The 14,456-nt window shown below is 40.4% G+C and overlaps 1 protein-coding gene across 1 annotated transcript in view; it reads left to right on the forward strand.

Annotated features, from left to right (window-relative positions):
• The window catches only part of CLNK (cytokine dependent hematopoietic cell linker), a 41,420-nt gene that overhangs the window by 14,459 nt on the left and 12,505 nt on the right, over positions 1–14,456 (forward strand). Inside the window, exons 2-9 of the mRNA XM_068149711.1 lie at positions 1,141–1,212; positions 2,143–2,192; positions 5,727–5,764; positions 8,030–8,192; positions 10,264–10,331; positions 10,619–10,664; positions 13,921–13,949; positions 14,243–14,262. Of these exons, the coding sequence (XP_068005812.1) occupies positions 1,141–1,212; positions 2,143–2,192; positions 5,727–5,764; positions 8,030–8,192; positions 10,264–10,331; positions 10,619–10,664; positions 13,921–13,949; positions 14,243–14,262 (486 nt within the window). The remainder of the gene's footprint in view (positions 1–1,140; positions 1,213–2,142; positions 2,193–5,726; positions 5,765–8,029; positions 8,193–10,263; positions 10,332–10,618; positions 10,665–13,920; positions 13,950–14,242; positions 14,263–14,456) is intronic.

Below are 14,456 nucleotides of genomic sequence, written 5' to 3' on the forward strand. Positions count from 1 at the left end.
GTTTGTGATACACACTGCCTTAGGGGGAGCTGGGGAAAGAATTCTGCAAAGCATTAAATTGTTCTTTTAAAGGACAAAAAAAAAATTATTCATGAGTTATAAAGAGCATAGAGATGACAGAAACCCTGTTTGTATTCCTGATGCTACAAGAGAGACAACCCAGCAGTACAGATTTAACTATTGTTTAACCCAAATTCTCTATGGTTATAGGAACTGTTCAACCATACCTTGTGTGCTAACTCCACAGAAGAAAATAAAACTGTCTTCCCACCCTTCTGAAGTTTGCATCTTTGCATTTCTGCCCTTTAGTACTTCCACAACAACAGCTAGAAAAATTAATTATCAATGTGCACATTCAAATGGCAATTAAAGTGGGGGGAGCTTTGGTTTGTTTCTTTGTTGCTTTTTAAAATAGGATTTGGAGGCATGTTTACATGGAGGGGGTGGGGGGGGAACTGAAAGTTGATTTGGCAACACTGATCATAGGAGTTCAGAATTTAAAGGTAATTTGGGTGGAACTAGGTTCAAGCAACATTGTACGAGAGACCGTGACCATCGTCACAGTCTGTAGGAATCAGGTGAAATAATCTTAACTCTTTTGCTGAAGACTCTGGTAGTGAAAGCATAAAATCTGAACTCATCTGTGTTTGTTTCACAGGCTGAGAGATCAGTATTACTTTACACAAGTGAAATACAGAACTCTGTTTCCAACTGGGGCTCAAGAGCAACTAGAAGGTTAGAGGCCAAGAGAACTGATATCTGTTGCTTTGATAGCTACATCCCTGGTGTTTAACAAGTGCTTTACTAGCAACAGAGATCTTGGATGGGTAACTGTTTTTCAGTTCCTATTCAGCTGTACAAGAATTTAGTAAGTAATCTAAACAAACCAAAAGACTGGATGCAGAAATTCAATTTTCAGCTTTTCATTCTCTCAGCAGGAAGTCATTGGGTTGTTTTTTTTTCCCAAATAGTTAAAAACAACATGAAAATCAGGAAAACATTCAGAGAAAGGCAATGCTTGAGGTAGAGAAGGCAAATGTATCCCAGATTTGAAAATCTGTTTTTTGACTCTGCTTGCACTTGCACTTTCCCCCCACTTACTGCCATTTGCTAACAGTAAACTTCATTCAATTCTGTCAGAGCTAACAGGAAAACGATAGCACATCGCCCAGCAGATTCAAGCAGCAGGAAGACAACCTTGCCAAAAAATAAGTAAGTAAATACATTACTTTTAAAGCACTGATAAGTAACATCGATAAAAGTTTTATTATTGATGTGTCCATGCTGTAAGCAGCAGACAGCAAAAGACCAGATGTCTCTAGTGTGGTTTACAGCCTGCTCACTGAACAGGAAACCACTCAGCTTCCCTCCGTGTTCAAAAGCTGCTGCTGACCTAAATTATTCTGTTCAAAGAGTAGGGCAGTTGAAACTTAAAGATCTGTGCCGGTGTTTCACAAACTTTGGGCAATTCCAAGCTTACTACATAAATACATGTGTATTAAGGAAGTCCTGATGTGATTCACTGCAACATATTTCTTGCTGTTGCTTCTGAACACCAAGTACTACTACTGCAATGATGTAGAACTGTTGCAGGACAGACTGAACTCAGGTCAAGTGAGTCAAGAGGATGATGGTAAGAGAACCATCATCCAGGATATGAAAGTCAAGATTTGTTTGTGTTTCTTTCACATTCAATACATCTCATATACTCCCTATAGCAGAATAATTGCAGGATAGAAGAATACCACATCAGGACTTACTCTGCTGGCTGGCAGAATGGGAAAGAAGCCATGGCAGTGGCACAGACACATCCTGAAGGAGAGGTTTAGTTCCGCTCTCCCTAAGCAAATTAATTTCTCAAACAATATACTGAATGTGCTAACACATCAATAAGGCTGTTACAATATTTATGTCTAAAATGAATGTTTGCAAAATGAGCAGAGCTCTGTCACCACACTAAACTTGGAGCTGCAAGTGAAGAAAACTCGAAGGTCTGAGCCAAGATTGTTGCCAAACCATTTTTCAGATTTAATTGTTACCCTTGCAGCTCTCACTCGTTCTGTTAAGCTAGACTCTCTGAGGTTTCACAAGAACAATGACTATATTTAAGTGGATTGTTTTTTTCTTTTCTCATGTCTTTAGATCTTGTCCAAACATACGTGCAGCGATGAATCTGGACATACATCCAAAAGGTAAAAATCCTTCCAGTGCTGTAGCATATCTTTCTGCCGTACTTATTGCTCCAAGTCAGCAACAGTTTGTGACATGTAAAGCACAGGACATCAGAATATTGTGAGATCATAAAAATCAAAACTAATTGTTAAGGGAGAAAGGGAAAATAAATGGATACTCAATAAGTAGAAATTGGGATACCCAAAAATGAAGACAAGAAAAAGGTGTTTACTTCCAGAATGACCAAGAAAAAATTGGTTATATGATGTTAAACACTGCAAAAAGCCCTCAACAAGTCATACTCTTACTGAAGACTGAAAGCATTATGTTGGCTGATGAGTTCTAGAAAGAAATGAGGGCACTTTCCTTTTCCCCCTGCTGTCTGTCGTGAAGGACATCCCTGTTTCTGCTGTTTGCTGATCCAAAACTAGGGGACTACAGGGAATGGAATGAAGCTGGAGGTGAGGAGATTCAGACTGGACATCAGGAAAAAGTTCTTCACCGTGAGAGTGGTGAAGCCCTGGAATGGATTGTCCAGGGAGGTGGTTGAGGCCCCATCCCTGGAGGTGTTTAAGCCCAGGCTGGATGAGGCTCTGGCCAGCCTTATCTGGTGTGGGGTGTCCCTGCCCATGGCAGGGGGGTTGGAACTAGGTGATCCTTGTGGTCCCTTCCAACCCTGACTGATTCTATAACAGGAAAATGACACTGAACCTCTAAATACGATTCCACAGCTACCTAGTCTTTTGTTTGGTCCTGGAGTTGGACCTATGCATTTCAGGAAGCTTCTACTTGTCTTACCTAACCCATCTAGAGGAAGATGCCCATATACTTAACAGAGCAAGCTTTCACACTGTGCTTTTGGACCAGGCAGAAAAACAAGTCACTCTGAAAACTTCTCTGCGGGTTCTTCCTTGTGGCATTTCCAGCCTCATTTTTTCCTGCTGAAGTGGTTAGGAGACACCCTGTCAGGATCACAAGGTTCATTAAAATACAACCCACGGTGCTTTATCGCTTTCTGTCACCAGCTGAAACACCACAAAACAGTGACTAAAAAACCCACTGTGCAGTCCCAGAATCACAAAGTCAATGGGAATAGATTTACCTTCTGCTTTCTCACTTGGAGCAGGGTTCCCATGTTGGGTTTTCATATAAACATCAGTGACCTGTCATCCTTTTGAGCAGACTCTTTTTCAGGTCACTATGAAAAGCAGACAAGGTTGCCACAAAATGCACACCTCTTTTTTCCCCCCCTCCTGTTTTTTTTCCCCCCTTGCAAATTACAGAGAAATTAACTTCTTCCCTTTTGTCCTTTGACATCAGGAATTCTCTGTCAACTGGCAGAAACACACCCACGCATATGCCATAGAAACATAACACCTTACTATTGTTAAAGCTGATGTATTCCAATTACTCATTTCACAGAGGATGTAGCAAAGCAACAACAGAGGAAAAAAAAAAAATCAGATTGGATAAACTATGATCAGTCCCTATAGCTTGAGGAGACTGACTTCTGCCAGCTCTAAGTCTTTAGCTTGCAGTAGAAAAGAATACTGATGCCAGAAGGTCCAGCTGATTGCAACCACCTGGCACAGTGAGTCTGTCCACTCTTTTCATCCATGTAAAACAGCCAGCACACCAGAAGCCAGGAAACTGAATATTCCAGGGCAATATATAGCAAACATCAGGAAGTGTCCCCACAAGGGCTGAGCCTCTACAACAGTCTTCCAGCACCCAGATGGCACACAGCACTGCTTATTCTGAAGGCCCAGTATGAAAAGTGTAGCTGACAGTGAAGTTTTCATCTTTGCTACCAAAATACCAACCTTAAATAACAGGAGGAGAGGTTTCTAGCTTGTTTGCACTCCTCAGCTAGCACAGAGCAAACATTTGGGCATTCAGCCCAAGGGAATGCCCACAGGAGAGCAGCACCACTACCTCTCTCTTCACTTACTCTGGGCAAAGCAGGTGTTAGGGGGAAAAAAAAGGAGAGGGAGGGCTGGAGTTTCTCCAAACTGTGGTGATTCCTGCCTAACAGAACAGATTATAAACTGACCTGGCCATCAAATTGTAAACTGATGTTGGATATCAATAAATCACCCCAAAGGCTAGTGTCAAACAGTCCCCTTTTAGCATTAAGCTATACGTGGTTAATAGCTTTGATGTTTACCACTGTTACACAATTCTTATTGTTGTGGATAGAATAACCATTCTTTCTTAAAAGAAGCACAAAAGCTACAACTGAAGACACTGTCTTTTTCTCTTATTGTATTGGTGCTACCTATTTATGCTCATCTGCAACAGTTTTCCTCACCAATCTCATTGATTTAACTGGGCTGACTTCTGACTTGCACCAGCAGACAAATCAAACTAGTTTGCATTAATAACTCTTCCCTCCTTCCTCCCCGCCAATAGTGATCCTCTGAGCAGAGACAGAAGTACTATGAGCATTGAATAAATGAACATTCAATGCCATCTGCTGGGGTATACAAAACTCTGCAATACCAGGCTCATGCAGTACTGAGACCTTAAAAGAACAATAGTGACAAATGTAAAGGGGCTGTTTAGGCATAGGCTAGATTCTGTCACAGCACAGCTGGAAGGGGAGGGTTGTGGGATGCTACTCATCCTTCACCACACAGAATACAGCACCTAGGCAAGAAGTGGGACTGGTTTTAATCCTCTCCCTGGCATAAAAAGGTTTCAGTACACAATTATCCCTTTCTGCTAAGCATTACAGCTTGCTGTAATTATGTGTTAGAGGTCAGGCTTCATAGAAGAAGCTTCATGCTGTTTTTGAAACCAAGCTATTACGTGTCCACAGGTGCAGGATTTCTGAGGCTACAGACAGCCTAAGCAGGCATTGCTTCACCACAAGAGCAGCATGTACTGGGCAAGAACATACCAGGGCTGGTGTGCATTAAACAGTTACTAGGGCAGAACTTGGGAGCCTCTTAAGTGGACTCACTCTCCCATTCACCAGCTCTTCAGACTTCTAACTCCTGCCTGTGCCATGAGACAGCTTATATGACCTGATGGCCACTACCTAGAATAATTTATAGCCTGATAGCTGGAGAGTTCTCAGTTTTGGGAAATGTGGGCATTTTCCTGACCAAGAGCTGCGCTACTGCAGAAAACACATCAGCAAATCTTGCTTTCCAGTTCACTCTTGAAAGCAGGAGGAGAGATTTCTTCTGCTACTAAAGGAAGAAGATATGCTTCTGTTCAGAAGAGGGATTTCCAGACCAGAATCCCCAAGCTCTCCAGGGTGAACCCATACAACTGTGCACTGAGAAGAGAGAAAAGTTGAAGCACATCCTTCTCTGGGTATTTTCTGTGGGTGGGTTTAGACACGCCAGTGGTTGCGAATCCCAGTTCCACACAGTCACTTCCTCAAGCATTGCACAGGTCGACAAACTCAAGGGTGGATTTGCATCGTCTCCTTTGTTTCAGGATCTGTAACATACTGTGCCATTGACAGATTTTTATTCCTTTTTATCAGTTAATTATTTTCTGCAGTATGACATCTGCTGACATTTTTTCTCCACTTCATACAGAAAACAGAAGAACAATTCCTGATAATACCTGTTATTTTGTAAGTAGCACACTGTTCTTTCTAAAATGTTACTTCTCTTTCACTTCCTAATGTGTGTTAATATCACCCTGACTATTATGCTGGTAACAGAAAATGCAATCCTCACTGTTTGTTAATGCAAACTAAAACATGAACATTTTGAAGTATATATGAGAACTTTTGCTTTGTTTTAGAGGAAGCAAGAGAAGTGACTCACTCACTAGTTAATTCTTCCTTCATGTTCTGAATCTAAAGTATGCCTTTACCATTAGATCATGTGCAAATAGCAGGTTGAAAAAAGTGTAAGTCATAAAACTCTAGGCTTGGTATACAACCAACTCAAGAGAAAGATGAAAAGCTATGAGTACATGTTGAAATGTCTTCTCATTTGTAGCAAAAAGCTGCTTTTGAGTTTCAGCTCAGGTGTGCAAGAAAAGACTGGAAATACCTTACAAATGAGAGAAAGAGGAAAAGCAAGCAGAGTCTGTTGCTTAATAAACAAGTTGAACATGTAAAGGATGACTAAAGAAGGTTGATGCAATCAATACTTTGGCTGCTTCAGGTTTCACAGAAAGGTTAATTACAATCAAGTACAACATGGAATTTATACCAACTAGACAGAAGTAATGGAGCAGAGCAGAACAGGGGAAGAACAGACAGAATATTTACTTATGCTAGAGCACTTAAGGAAGAGTTTCAAGTAATTTCTGACACATTAATTGATCATCTTTAGGAACTCTCCAAGGAGTTCTGACTTCTTAAATCAAAAGAACAGTGGCAACCTCAGTTTCTTACAAGAGGGTTTATTGGATAACAGGAGAGACTATTAAGCAAGGTCAGTCTGAAAGCATCTTTTGGAAATGAAAAGTCTGACTGTATAAAAAAATTTGCTAATGTGAACATGAAGATCTCACCCACTCCTCAAAACAGCCTTCTCAGCAGAAATAAGGCCATAATTAGGAGAAAGAAAACAGTAGATGCAATATCCCTCAAATTTTGTTAGGTCTTTGACAGCTCCCAGTCTCACAAGTAGAAACCTGGTCTAGATAGAGTGTGAAATGTTTGCACAGTTGGTTGAAAAACAAAATATCCACCCTCAGCTCAGCTGACACTAGTCTGTTACTAAACTAGGAGAGGTTATGCAGAGGAGCCTGAAATTCCAGGTTTCCTGCAGGGGTCTAGGTTGTGGTGGTGCTAATTTTTTAGATGTACTATTCTAAAACTGCAAACTTGACCCTGAAAAGTACTGTCAAGAACAATTCTTGAAGGTTTGCTTGATATTATTCTAGAGAGAATTACAGGAAAGTTATGCTGGAGATACAAGGCTCAAAATCTTTTAAGCTAGTTGGCAGCTCAGGAAAGCCTTAAAGTATTGAACCTGCTTAGTGAGAAGACTAAAAGGAAATGTAATTATAGGCATTAAGGGTAATAAAGGTTGAAATCAAGTGGATTGCAATCAATTTTTGTAGGGTCCTTGCAGGGTAAAACAAATTGATTTAATTTGTAGTGCTCAGAAGTCTGAACTGATGGGACAGTTAACTACTGGAAGATGCTTCAGGTAGCTATTGATTCCTCATTGCTAGTGAGTTCAAGAAGAGAGTAAAACAAACATCAAAGACCACCCAGGTGTGTGGATGTGCCTAGACAGTCTCTGGTAGCAAAATATGACTTACAAAGACATTGGGAATCCTCAGCAGTGATCTCAGCTCTGCACTGTTTATGCATATCTCCTCATGAAGGAAGCCAGCAGTTACGTTCCGGCATGTGACTAGTGAGCATGAAGGGTGAAGCAGGACTCCAGAAAACACTTCTGTGGACTCAAGATACTTACTATGGCATTCACTTGAACTTCACATTTCTTAGCACCACTCCCCCAAAGCAGTGCATGTTTTCATTTTTACAAGTGGCATTTGTGATGAGTGAGTTAACATCCCCTTGCAAGCAACATATGTACGCAGTCAGTACAATACAAATACCACATGGATAATATGATAATGAAAAGCACAGTTTCAAATGTCTGCAGTGACCATAAAATTAAACACTCATCATATTCTCAATGGTGGTGACAGGCCAAATTCAGAGATACCTAAACTGTCTCCCAAACAACTGTTTTATTGATCTTAATCAAAACCTTAGATTTTCAAAACCCTTGAAAAGCTACTTTCCAACCCCTCAATTTCCATCAGAGTTATTCCTGTGCACCAAAAATGTCTGCTTCTGCTATTCAAAGATTTCCAAATCTGAAAGTAACCATGAACTAAACTGTGCATCTCCTCCTCTATCCAGAACAAAGATTTGACAATGGAGGGCAAGACTGATACACAATCTTCATCCAATGTATCTGAGCAGGAAGAAAGTGACTATGAGACTGTAAGTTCTACGACGCTGGAGGCCATCCATGCTTTGAGAATCCTTCCTGCCAAACCTATACAAGAATCTGAATATGCAGGTAATTTTTGTCTGTGGAAACAGAGCCAAACCTAGAGGTAAAAAAGAAGCAGTACAGACTTGGTGTTTTCAGTCCAGATACTTTTTAAAATTAAGTGGTTCAACTGAGGAATAGAGTAGAATAGAATAAAATAGGTCAAAAGAAACCTTCAAGATCATTGTGTCCAACCTATCATCCAGCACCACCTAATCAACTAAACCATGCAACCAAGCACCCTATCAATCTCCTCCTGAACACCTCCAGTGATGGTGACTCCACCACCTCCTCAGGCAGCCCATTCCAATGGGCAATCACTCTCTCTGTGTTAAACTTCCTCCTAACCTCCAGCCTAAACCTTGATTTTCTCCTCTTTTAATTCATTCTGTAAGATAAAGCATAGAGCCTGAGACTGTGTCCTCTTATTCTGGTACTGGTTGCCTGGGAGAAGAGACCAACTTCTGCCTGTCTACAACCCCCCTTAAATAACACACTGGTGGACAGGAAGAGCTTTGCTTGCATCTTCATGGTCAGCAGTCATCCCTATTGCTGTTAGATTATGTTCCATTTATAATTACATGCTACTTCTGTAATTTTAATATATCTTCATGGGAGAGATTCTAGGACCCCACTCCACCTGGAATGCACAAGAAACTGACTAGTCAAACCCACAATGATTTCAGAAAGGCCCACTGCTATTTGAGCCTAGAAACCTTTAAGATGGAAAACATTAACTAACACGTGAAACTCTCCTCCAGCTGATAATTTGCAGATGAAGAAATGTGGTATGCTTTTTAAAAGCATTCTCTGCTGCTTTCAACAGCAGTAATAGGCAATTACTCTGAGTGCATTTCTCAGGCATTCTTAGCCTTGCATGACAGCTGCATTAATCAAGTTTGGGTGTACTGAAGCCATTCTAAGTCACATTTAACACCCAAACAAACAGAGTCAATTAATATCCTGTTTACGGAAGTGAAATATCATCCTAGCAATCCATTGCTGGAAGCCATTATAAACACTCTGTGGAGGCTTTAAATCATTAAAAATCTGCGGGGGAAACCCTAGACAAGGGAAAATGGAAACCAGAAACCAAAAATATCTGAAAATATATCACAATCAATAGACTCATGAAAGCTTGCTCTGGCTCACATCAAAGTCAGCACAGATTTTCCTGCCGATTTTTGTTGGAGTTAGTTTGATGTCTACACAAATGGATGGCTTCTAATGTGAGAAAATGTATCAGTGGGTGAGATCAAAGCCAGTCTGAGCATCCAGAAATTCTGTGTTATCATTCAAACATTCATTTGCACATTTCATTTGGAAATCTGAAACAAATTCCAAACACTGTTTTCATCCTGGTTAGTAGAGACTTCCACTCAGCATCTTTTGTTGTTGATGTAAGACTCTCCTGACAGACCAAAACAATACTATTTTGGCTTTGTGATGTCAAGGAGAGCACATTAAAACAAAAAGCTGCTTTCTGCCTGCGTGTTATGCCCTGTAACTGTAATGTGGCAGGATATGAGAGTGGCCAGAGGTCTGCAAATGTATTTCAGAAAGACAAAACTCAAGGCTAAAATCCCTTTTTCCATCTTTCCTAGACAAACAACAGTGCCCTTGAGATATAAAATTAATGACTCAAGAAGACATGCTGGTCTACAACCGGTGCATTTCTTTCAGATGGCCAGGGGTGCAGTGTTTATTAATGCCTAAAGCAAAAATCACAAAGCTCTCTAGAGAGTAGATTTCCTCACACCCCTTGCTAAACCAGAATGACACAATGGTGGCCACAAGAGCAATGCTTCAGATGAAAACAAATGTTAGTAATCTGTTCAGTTTAGGTCAAATGTTTAGGTCAAATAACTGTGTACCAGCTTCTGAAGGCTTTGCTTTTTAATCACAAGGAGGTTAACCATGAAGCTATTACCAGAGTCATGCTTACATCCTCACTGCAGCTACAACAAAATGGTTATGTTTGGAAGAGATTGAAATGCAAGATCTGACCTGCAAAATATTTTGTGAATATTAAAACTCTTCTTCTCATAAGGCACTATCACTGAATCACTCAGGCTTGCTTTTTGTTCCTCTTTTACAGATAAACGTTGTCTAAGGCCTTCAGGTACCACTTCCCCGACGAACAGCCAGCACACTCAATACTCAGCTGTACGTAAAGATCTTAAACCCTAGTCACTGATTTCCCCTTTTCTGTAGCATCACTGAAAGTTAAGTGCCTCAGCCACATAACGTTCCCTTGTACAAGATCACACATGTTCCTGGGAGCTGTTCCTGTTTCACTCTGTGCCAACATCCTCACCACTTGCTTTCAGTTTTTGACTGCTGGGAATCTCTCAAGTGTTAGAGGCATCCCAGCCAGGAGCAGTGACATTTCCACTAGTCAAAATTTCAAGTATGATGACTAACATCACCTCTTTGTTTTGCTTTATTAACAGAAACAGACGTCTGCTACAGAAGGGAGGAGCATGGCAAGTGTTAGAGGTACAATAACAAAGTCAACCCATTCCTGCAATCAGAAAGAGAAATTGTTGCTTCCCTATTTAGCTTTTGTACCTAAGCAGAGATAGCAGAGGACAGAATAGGCAGGGTTCTCAGGACAGCAGCTGCTTTCCAAAATAATCATGCTGCAAATTCTGCAATACTGTTTCAACTATCCAAAAACCAAAGTAATTATTCAGAAAAGGCCATATATTTTATCTGAGGTCCCACTTTCTCGAGGGGGAAAAAAAAAGAGACATTAAACTGAAAAAATCAGAGTTTCATTTTCCCTACATTATAAGGGCCTAAGCATGGGTGTGGGGGAGTCTGAGTCTCCTGAATTAGAATAGAATAAACCAGGCTGGAAGAGACCTTCAAGATCACATCCAACCTATCATCCAACACCACCTAATCAACTAAACCATGCAACCAAACACCCTATCAAGTCTCCTCCTCAACACCTCCAGTGATGGTGACCCCACCATCCCTCCAGGCAGCACATTCCAAAGGGCAATCACTCTGTATAGAATTTCCTCTTAACATCCAGTCTGAAGCTCCCCTGGTGCAGTTTGAGACTGTGACCTCTTGTTCTGGTGCTGGTTGCCTGGGAGAAGAGACCAGCCCCTGCCTGTCTACAACCTCCCTTCAGGTAGTTGTAGGGAGCCATAAGGTCTCCCCTGAGCCTCCCCTTCTCCAGGCTAAGCAACCCCAGCTCCCTCAGCCTCTTCCCATAGGGCTTGTGTTCCAAACCCCTCAAGAACTTTGTTGCTTTTCTCTGGACACGTTCCAGCAAGTCAACATCTCCAGAAACATCCCCTTTGTTCCCCACAAAGGGCTGCAAGATCCCTGCTATGATTTACTTCCCCTTCTCAGGATCTCATGATTTGTGGCTCCCGAGCCTTCTCAGGTATTTTGTATGAATCCATCATGAAGCATAATCTAATCACTATTTTTAAATAGCAAAATCAACTTCAGCAATTAAGGGTTTACATTTTCCAGGGACTATTTACAAATGCTAGCTGGCAATGTTCCCCTCCTAATCATATAAATAAATATGACCTAGCATTTTTGTTTACTTCCACTACTTTTACCTTTAATGGTAAATTTGCTTCAAAATCCCATCATTTTGGATCCCAAATGTGCCTTTAATTTTTGTTTATTCTTTCTTGTGCTGAAGTCAGAGACAGGCTGCTATCTTATTTTTCAAGACTCTAATGTAGTGTCCAACTATTAAAACCTTTAATTGATGGTTTTACTCAACCACAAGATTATATTTAAGTAATTTTCTACATACTTCTCTACATTTTATATACTTTAGCTGTAGTAATAGCTCCAATTAACTACTAAAGGATTAAGTATCTGATTCATCTTGAAAAGAAATTGGTCTTTTGTTTGGTTTCTCTCTTCTAACTTTCAAATCCTTGAATCATATGCTAAGTATGGTCAATAATTGCCAAGCCAGGAAAATATGATCCTTTCTATGCTTGCTGTAACAGTAACAGCTGATTTTCAGAGTGTAAGTATCCTATTTTCTCCTGGCTGATCAAACAATGCAAAGAATACCATGCAAAACAGAGTTGTTGGGCTTGGTTTTCTCCTCTTCAATTCATTCTGTAAGATAAAGCATAGAGCCAAATTTCTAGAGAGTAGGAAAAAGCAAGCACCATAAAGTTTGCGAAACGCAAGGTCAGATTGAATCTCGTGCGTAAACCCTGACGTAGGTTGTAAAATATGCTGAACTGAGAGAAGTTCTAACAAGCCAGCTTCAAAACCTGCAGAACACAGTAGGCAAGGTCCCACTGACAGTTTGTCAATTTAGAGAAAGCTTCAATGGGACCAGGATTTAGTAGGTTGTATTGATGTGTTTGTCCAGCTTCCACAAGGCCTGTGCCGACTTCAGAGAGATGAACCGAAGGCAGGGCAGGCAGGGAAATTAAACTCCAGTTTGAGAATGCAACTTGCACACATTTTTTAGTGCATTCTGAGCTAAGAGTGCTTGATAAGCACCCTGCTGGTTTTAAGTAAGAAGTACACTGCTACTAAATGTATCTTAACATTGTCATGCTCAGTGCTATGAGGTGGCTTTGCCACAAGATGGCATGAACAGCACAAAAGATTATTACTTCGTTTCCAACAGTTCTTTTCTAGCATTGTTAAAACATTTCAGCTACCATTATTTTTAGTCACAGCAATTTGTCATAGTTTACTTCAAGGAAAACTTCAGCTAATGGCACCTCTCTTTACATTAGAGTTTGGACTTCAAACAACTTGATATGCATAGATAGTCTCTGAACAATACCTAAATAAATATCACCCTCAAATGTTTCATTCTGAACAAAGGTAGAAATCAAACTTTGTTTTATTATATATCATGATGATTCTTTAATTTCCATTATTTTATAATTCAGGCTGGAAAGAACCAACATAAAAATACTTCATTTTTTCCCTTCTTTAACTTGCTCTCAGTTGCCTCTTATGAAAAGAATGTGAGTGATACTAAAAAGATCTATTGCCTACCATATCTTCAACACTTCTATGATAGCCATAATTATCTAACTACACTTAGACTTGCATTATATGGAGACAAGTATATATGATTTTGAGTAAGTTGTGCCTGAATCCATGTAATCCATCCTTAAGAAAGGCTAAATTAAGTGCAGATCAAAAAAATCCTTTGTGCTTCCAATAAGCTTTGTTCTGAACAGCTAATAGAATAGAATTAACCAGGTTGGAAGAGACCTTTGAGATCGAGTCCAACCTATCATCCAACACTATCTAATCAACTAAACCATGGCTCCAAACATCCCATCCAGCCTCTTCCTAAACACCTCCAGTGATGGTGACTCCACCACTTCCCCGGGCAGCCCATTCACAGCCAGTCAGCCAGTAAGACTTTCTATGAAGAACTTCCTAGCATCCAGCCTAAAAAAATACACCCTTGAGTAACCTGTCTCAGGTCTAGAGCCTGTGACTTGCTTCCATTCCCACACATAACAATCTTCCCCTGAACCTTCAAAGATTCAAGCTTCTTTTAGGTTCACATAAGTTAGTAGTCTCCATCCAGTAGCAAAATTATGGAGACACAGGTGTGATAGGCAGGATGCACTCTAAGGGGACAGCAACATAACTTTAGAGCAAAGAGTTCTGGAGGTACAGCCAGGGCAGAGAGGGATGGGGCTAGACTGTCAAGAATAGCAATTATACCAGAATAAGATATATATGTGTATCACTATTAATAATTATTCTTTATTATTTATAGGAGAAACGATGAGAAAACATGGACACAAGGTAAGGAGAATCTCTCATCAAATTTTTTCCAGGTCATTTTGTACTACCAGGCCATTTAGAACTCTTATCTGCCATCCTACATTGTCTCACCCACGTGCATTCATGGTTTATGTAGATGCCTTTTATTCCTCGGTGATTTTAAAACAGCATATTGAAGCTTGATGTTAGGAGTGTTAAAGTACATAAACCCTTTGATGACACAGCCATGTCTGCTTAGACTACACTCTTCACATTTCTCTTAATAAAACAAGGGGGAAAGTTTACACAGATTTTTCTTTGCTTTTCTTTTCCAGGAGCCTGTGCCTCCCCCACGGTAAGGTCACTGAAGAGCTGGCTTACCTTCACTGCTCGGGGAGTTCAGTGCTAGTGAACACTAACATTCATCTACATTGCTCGTGGTAACAAGATGACTAGAGGTGAAGCAGCATCCTTTTACTAGCTATCTCTGCTTGGACTTTCTTAGGTTCTGATAGGAAATTAAGGAGAACAAAACATAAGCCATAAGTG

The sequence above is a fragment of the Melanerpes formicivorus genome, unplaced genomic scaffold (assembly GCF_026170545.1).
Source record: "Melanerpes formicivorus ecotype bairdi unplaced genomic scaffold, bMelFor1.0.p_v2 SCAF_18, whole genome shotgun sequence".
NCBI lineage: Eukaryota > Metazoa > Chordata > Aves > Piciformes > Picidae > Melanerpes > Melanerpes formicivorus.